General features: G+C 40.8%; 1 protein-coding gene across 1 annotated transcript; it reads right to left on the bottom strand.

Annotated features, from left to right (window-relative positions):
* Positions 1 to 7,634: 7,634 nt before the first annotated feature.
* On the bottom strand, positions 7,635 to 8,094 carry RPRML (reprimo like). The gene is given in 2 exon segments (XM_074220604.1): positions 7,635 to 8,030; positions 8,032 to 8,094. Coding segments are annotated over 2 exon segments (459 nt in total).

Genomic DNA, 8,094 nt, shown 5'->3' with positions numbered 1-8,094 from the left:
GTCTTTCTTACCTTCTCTGTAGTAACAATTCCTGTCCCTATACTCTCCAGTCATAGAACCTATGAATGGCAAATGGGAAACCTAGTGCTAAGAGAGTCAGGAAGACCTGAGTTCAAATGCTGCCTCAGACAATTACTAGCTGTGTGACCTTGGCTAGTCATTTCATGTCTTGTGGCCTTATCTGTAAAATGAGAGGTTTGGAATTGATGACCTTTAAGTTCTCTTTCAACTCTAAACCTATAATCCTATGACTTTTAGAGCTAGACAGAACTTTAGAGATTATTTGATGATGCATGAAAACACACACACACATGTGTGTATATATATATATGTATATATATACATATGTATATGTATATATATACACACTACATACTTTAGAGAGGAAATTGAAGAACAAAGAAGGGAATCCACTTTCCCAGTGTCACCTAGCTCATTAGTTACAGAGGTGATACCAGAATGTAGATCTCTTGACTCTCGATCCAATGTTTTTCAACTATTCTGGAATGCTCTTACTCTTCTGCCAATCCAGCGACCTCATTCAAATAATTTTTTTAGTTTCATTAGACTCATGAAGTATGCATTTTATAAATACATATGTGAATGTATGTGCCATGCACATATGTGTCATAACAATCCACAAAAGTGAGTGAATAAGTCTCTACATGTGTTGGCAAGCTTACATATATCATACTGAGTTATAGCAGGGTATATATAAATGCATGTGCTTCTATAGAACCTATGTGTACTATTGAGCCACAGGGGTATACCCATTGGGATAAATCTGAGATCTATGATGGATCCATCAATTTTCAGTTGAATCAAACATAGTTTTTGAAGTTTTCTAATGCAATGTCCATTCACACCAAAACATCTGTTCAATTTAATCAGATGTTCAGGCATAGTGTTCTGCCTACATGAGGCTAAATAACCAAATTGGTTGGAGTTTTTAGCTAAATTGTTAATAACTGATTTCCTCATAAATCAGAAGACCCTGGTCCTCAGATCAGTTGTCAATTCTGCCTGTTAGAAGTTTGATGTGGTCATTTGCAGATAGAAAAGTCTTCAATATTTTGGGTCATATAGACACTTCCATCTAAACCAGAAACAACAAAATGAATGAAAAATGCAAATTGCCCAGATTGTGACATGTAGTTGGAAAGGTAGTCTGACAAATTTCATTCATCCATATGGCTATACTGGACAAGTACTGTAGATAGACAATGAACTAGATTCAGAAATATGTAGGAGGAACAAATCAATTTGGATCAAATTTAGGAAACTGTTGAAGTGTTTTCAGTGATACCAATTATCTGCTACCACAAAAGTCCTTTTCTTTAGTATCAGTATTCTCCTGATAAGTTCCTTAAACTACAGAATATAGAACACCACAGTTTTATAAGAATCAAAATTTCAAATAACCCAAAAGGACAATGGAAAGACAAATGCAGACTGCAGCATAGGACTGGTGGTAATTTATGTGGGAGAAGTGACCTAAAAGACATCAAAAAGGACATGTATGGCCAAAAAAAAGGAGGTAGGCCAGTCTGAGATAGCAGGGGATAGAAAACTAGGTCAGGAGTCAGGAAGACCTAAGTTCAAATCTGATATTAGGCATTTATTGGCTGTATGACCCTGGGTAAGTTACTTAAAATCTGCCTGCTTCAGTTAAATAAATTGTAAAAGATAATAATAGCAACTACTTACTTCCCAGGAAAGTTGTGAGGATGAAAAGAAATAATATTTCTAAAGTACTCAACAAAAGTGCCTGACTCTTAATAGTGCTATATAAATGCTGGTTGTTGTAATTATCATATGACAAAAAATGAGACAAAAGAATATTCCAGGCACTAACCTGGAACTCTCTGAGGTAATGAAAGAATCAGAGAAGGCGTCTAATGTAGTAAATGAATTTTCTGTGGAAGAGCAATTGATACCTCATGAGCCTCCTCACCTGTAAAATGAAGAAAGTAGAACAGGTAATATTTAAGTTTCCTTTGATCTCTAAGGCCTAATTATTCGTAGTTTGTGGAAAAGTCTGGACAAGAATAACACTGAAAGAAAAAACAAGGAGTTGTAATCACATCCATTGTAGGGAATGCTTGCACCAGTGTGATTGAGAACCTAGAGCCTACCAAAAATCCTCTCCTGGGGGAGCTGGGAGTGGGGAGAATATCTCCTACTTCCTAGTCATCCTAGCTAAAACATACATAGAAACAGCTAAATAGTACAGGAAAAGGAGCACTGGCCCTGGAGTCAGAAAGATTTGAGTTTAAGTCTGACCTTTGTCACTAATGTGACCTTGGGCAAGTCATTTAACATCTATCTGCCTCATTTGCCTCAGCTGACAAATGAGGATAACAATAGCACTTACTTCCCAGGGCTGTTTTTCTTCATCCTTCATTTTCAAAGAGGATCGATAACATCATGGGATGATGTCTTGACTTGCTTTCGAATTGGATTTCAGTGAGGTAGAGCTGCATAAAGTCATCAGTCTCACTCTCTCTTCCAAAGTCTCAAAGTCCAGTGGTAAGGCAAGCTGACTGGTGATGGCCCAGGATACAGTGGATGATCTTGATTTCTTAGATGTGTGATCAAGCTCTAAGCAATTCAAAGCGCCTGCTTCAGTAGCCTTCATAGCCACTGGGACAAATATTTCTCATCTACCCATTCTTCCATGGGAAGTCCTCACATAACTCACTGATGAGTTTAAGACCTGTACAGAGTCTCATGGGGATGTGACCACTGTGCATGCTATAGCTTCTTGGAACCACTGTTGAAAGTTGGGTGGCAAATGGACATCAAAGTTGGATTAAAAAAAACCCTGAGAAGGGCTCACAAGCTCACACCAAAGTTACTAGTCTTTCCCAAATACCTTATAAACTCCATACTCTCCCAGAGTTATTGTGAAGATAAAATTATTATTTTTAATGTTTTAATAACATTATTTTTAATGTTTAATAACATTTTAATGTTTTAATAACATTTTTAATGTTATTTTATTTTTTCAATTACATGCAAGTACAATTTTTAACATTCATCTTTTTGGAAGTTTTTGAGTTCCACATTTTTTCTACCACCCTCCTCCCCATGACAGTGAGTAATTTGATATAGGTTATATATGTATAATCATGTTAACATATTTCCATATTAGTCATGTCATGAAAGAAGAAACAGAACTAAATGGAAGAAAAACTATGAGGAAAAACACACAAAAAAAGTTTTAAAAAGTAAAAATAGTAAACTTTGGTCTGCATTCAAACTCCATAGCTTTTTCTCTGGATGTGGATGACATTTTCCACCTCAAATTGTTTAGAATTGTTCTTGATCACTGAATTGCTGAGAAGAGCCAAGTCCATCATTGCTGATCATTACTCTGTGTTGCTATTAAAGTGTACAATTGTTCTCCTGGTTCTGCTCGCTTCACTCTTCATCAGTTCATGCAAGTCTTTCAAAGTTTTTCTGAAGTCTGCCCACTCATAACTTCTTTACAGGACAATAGTATTCCATCACATTTACATACCATAATTTGTTCAACCATTCCCCAATTGATGGGTATCCCCTCAATTTCCAATTCTTTACCACTACAAAAAGAGCTGCTATAAATATTTTTGTACATGTGTGTCTTTTCTTTTTTGTGATCTTTCTGGGATATAGATCTAATAGTGGTATTGCTGGATCAAAGGGTATGCACATTTTAGTGCCCTTTGGGCATAGTTCCAAATTGCTCTTCAAAATAGATCAATTCACAACTCCATCAACAATACATTAGTGTCCCAGTTTTCCCACATCCCTTCCAACACTGATCATTTTCCTTATATAAGATTTTCAAGGTGTTTTTGCAGACATTAAAAGTTCTCTATAATTGTATTTCTTATGATTCTACCTCTCACAAGAATAAGGCGTGGGAGAATGAAGTGGAGTTGTGATGATTAATGAATATTGACTAAGTCAATCAGTCACGATTTCCATGACTTTTAAGGTTTCGGTACACTTGCCAAATTATTGGGATACAAGGTAGATAGTAAGGAGGAGAATAAGAGTGAAGATTTAGCCTTTACTATTCTCTCAACCATCTGTCCATTCATGCAAATTATATGCAGATATTCATATAACATATAGATATATATAGATATATATACATAGAAACAGAACTAGCATGACTGCCATGGTTAATATCTGCATTAGGGAAGAACAATTGTCCAATTATATCTTCTGTCCTCACAACTTTTAGTACCACTTCCCCCTCCTGTCAAAAACTGGCAAACTGAGATTTTAGTTCAGGAAGAGACTTTTGAGATTATCTGATCTTAACACATGCAAAAATCCCATTTAATAGATGAGGAATTGAGACCCAGAGAGGTTAGGTGACCTGTGCAAGATAATACAAATAAAGTAACAGAATGGGAATATGAACCAAAGTTATGTTTCTTTTGTTGTTTTTTAATATCCTAAATTCAGTGAACTTCCACTAGAAAATACTAACAGGCCTCAACAAAGGTGAGGAAATCTAAACTATAGAGGCTACTTTCTTCCCTGCCCCACCCACCCACCCAGAGCATGTTAGCCATCCAAATTAGTATATTGATACATTGGTTGGGAAATAATACATTTAGACTCATGAAAAGGTGATCATTTCTAACCTATGTTTATATTTGATCTTAGAGGTAATAGGAAAGCTGATATGGTCATATATTTAGGAAAATCTGGCCACTATGTGTTGAATGGATTGGAAGTGGATAGACAAGAAAACAATTAGAAGCTTACTGTAATAACTCATGAGAACCTAAACAAAAGTGGTTAGTAAGGGAATAGAGAAAGAGGAACTGATTTAAAAAAAAACAATAACGTGGAAGAAGAAATGACAAGATTTGACAACTGAGTGGAGATGTAGGGTAAGAAAAGGATAGTGGTACCCTTGACAGAAATAGGAAAAGAGGTGAGTTTGAGGAGAAAGATGAATTCTGTTTTGTATGATTTGAGTTTGAGATTTCTATGGACATTGAATTTGGCAGTTGTTGATGGAAGTTGATGAGATTATATAGAGAAAAAAAGAGAAGGGGTCCAAAACAGACCTTTGAGATACAACAAAGTTAGAGGTTGAGATGGATGATGAACTAACAAAGAAAACTAAGAATGAGCAATTAGAGACCAGGAGAACTGAGAAAGAACAGTTATGAAGCCCAGAGGGAGAAACAAGTTTGAAGGAAAAGAGGAAGTGATCAACAAACAGTATTATATGTTACAGAAAGATGTGGATTAAGAAGAAGCAATCAGATTTAGCAATTAAGAGATCATTGGTGACTTTGGAAAAAGAAATTAAGTTGAGTGATGAATGATGAGAAATCCTAGCTGAGGAGGGTTTAGAAAATAGTGAGAAAAAAGTAATTGGAGGAAATGAATATAACCATTTCAAGAAATTTGACTTAGAAAGGGGAGAAATATAGAATGAATAGCTTGTAAGCTAGTAAATTCCAGTATTGTTTGGTTTAGCTTTTTTAAAAAAAAAAGACTGGACAGGCAGGTGTGTTTTTAGAAAGCAGAGAAAGAGCCAGGTTAAAAAAAAAAAGCAAAAATTGAAAATTGGAAAGAAAGGGATAATGGAGACAGTCTGCTCAAGGAGATGGGAAAGGATGAGGTCAAGGGTACATGAGGAAGTGCTGGATTTATCAAGGAGAACTACTCATATATTGGACTAATGGAGAGATACTGATGTCAAGCATCTTCTATTTTCTCAGTAAAATGAGTCAAAATATTTAATAGTGAAAACTAAAAGCGACTTTAGAGATCATCCTAATCCAATCTTCTCATTTTACAGATGAGGAAATTGAGGCCCAGAGGGTTGTAATTTACCCAAGATCACACACAGATTCGAATCCAATGAATTTCCCAGTTTTCCACTCCGATTTCTCTAGGGTCACAGACTCCACTCCTCACTAGAGACAGTCGTCATTCACCAGGGGTCCGAAGGAATCTAGTTCAATTCCATGCCTACTTTAGTGAAACAACCCCCCATTACAGATGGGTATTCCTCCTATACAAAGGACTGCTGGGACTAGTACTGACAGCCTGGAAGCATCTTTGTTTTCGTTTTTTTTTCCTTTTAAAAATCCAGTCCGGACCTCGTGGCGGTATATACCTGTAATCTTCCTGCTGTAGTAGGCCGAGGCTGGCAGATTGCTTAACCTGCAGTGGGGCTAAAGTAGATCGAATCCCACTAAATGCGGCAAAGCAAAGAAGGGGCAGTGAAATGGGTCCAAGCTGCCTACGGAGGGGCAAACTGGCTCAGGTCTGAAATGGAGTTGATCTAATCTTCCCTACCAATTAGCGTTACGATCACCATGAGTGGTCACCTGCGCTTCCAGCTTGGGCTAGTTAGTGAGAACCAGTTTCAATCAATCAACTAAACAGCAAAAAAATAATTCTCGGTAGGGACCTCTGGGAAGGAAATCCTTCACCAACCCTACTTGGCAAGTATCTAGCCAGGTTCAGGAGGAGAAAACCTGCAGCTGCTCCAAATCCCCTAGCGCATTCTACTAGCATGCCTTTTTACATCACCAGACAAAGAGTTTCTGGGAGGAACCAGAAATCGAATTTGGCTCCCTTTCTCCCCTACGGGGGGGGGGGGGGGGGGTGCAAATTGCAGGGACTTTTTCTCCTTAAAAATACGCACAATACTAGAACCATATCATTCGAAATGAAAAATCACCTGAAAAGTGAAATTGCTAACTCTCCAACCTTTTGGCCCTCTGAGAACTAATCAACCAGTTTGGAGGATTTCTTTCCCTCATCTGACGTATTCCTCGCTTCCAGAATCTATTCATCCGACCAGCTGTTCCATGAAATCTCTCCAGACTAGGGAAAGCGTTCAATTTTTATCTGCGGTTCCTCACCTTCCTGCGCAGAGCCGGTCTAGCGCAGCTCATTTGGTTCTCTCCGCCCGCAAGTGCCTCCTTCTCAGCTCTGGATGGCTCTCCGACTCACCTCTGGTCAAGTTTTCTCCAACGATTCCACATTACCCCAGTGTCAGAAAGAGAGAGAGACAGAGACAGAGAGAGAGAGAGAAGGAGACGGAGACAGAGACAGGCAGACAGACAGACAGAGAGCGAGAGCGAGAGAGACAGAGAGACAGAGAGACAGAGACAGAGTTCACAGGAGGACGCTAACTTGAGAGCCCCGATGGTGGAGAGGATTTTTATTACGCGACTTCTTTGCAAATGGAAAAATCAATTATAAACCCAGATACCTTTGCAACTCCCGCCCAAAGTCCCCCCCACCTCCCCTCACCAAACAAAACGAACATGCCCCCACCCCCAAAGAAGCTGGGTCCCTCTTCTCCATCCCACCCACACCCGATCTTTTTAAATAGCAATTGTTACAAATGATCCCCCAAGTCACTAAGGCGGAGAGGACTTTACAAAGCCACATTCCCAACGGACCGCTGTGCACAGAACGAGTCCCAGAGCGCCCACCCCACAGCAGGGAGCGAGCACGCCGGTCACCAGGGCAGGTTCCGGCCCTTCAGGGGGCTCCCCCACCTCCCAAATGCCGCCGTCCCTCCAACCCTCCAAAAGCCATCTTCCCGGACTTCCAGGCGCCCGCGGGGCGCTCGGGAGGGGGTCCCCGGGGCGCCCTCAGTAAAGCCCCATGATGGCCGCGCCCACGTCCTTGGAGGGTCGCCGCTCCTGCACTAGAAAGTTGATCATGCTTTCGGACTTGATGAGCAGGTTGCAGCCCAAGAAGAAGATGCCGAAGAAGACGGTGAGGGAGAGCACGCAGAGGACTGCGATCTGCGCCACTCGAGACACCCACAGGCTCCGCTCGTCCGGGGCCAGACCCGCCGGGATCCCGTCGCTCGCCACCAAAGGAGGGGCTCCGGGACAGCAGCCCAGCCACGTGCCCGGCCCCTGGCTATGGTTGCCGTAGGCGCCGCCTCCGCCTCCGCCGCCTCCCGCTTCCAGGGCGCTCTGATTCAAGAAGGTCCAGTTCATCTGGCTCCGGAGCGCGCCCCTCCAGCCGACCCAGCGACCAGGGGCTCAGCCGCGCGCCGCGCCCGCCTCCCGCAGACGGACTCTTCGATATGCCTTCTCCCAT

This window comes from Macrotis lagotis, chromosome 2 (genome assembly GCF_037893015.1).
Source record: "Macrotis lagotis isolate mMagLag1 chromosome 2, bilby.v1.9.chrom.fasta, whole genome shotgun sequence".
Taxonomy (NCBI): domain Eukaryota; kingdom Metazoa; phylum Chordata; class Mammalia; order Peramelemorphia; family Peramelidae; genus Macrotis; species Macrotis lagotis.
The sequence above is the reverse complement of the archived record's forward strand: the minus strand, read 5'-3'. Positions and strand labels throughout refer to the sequence as shown.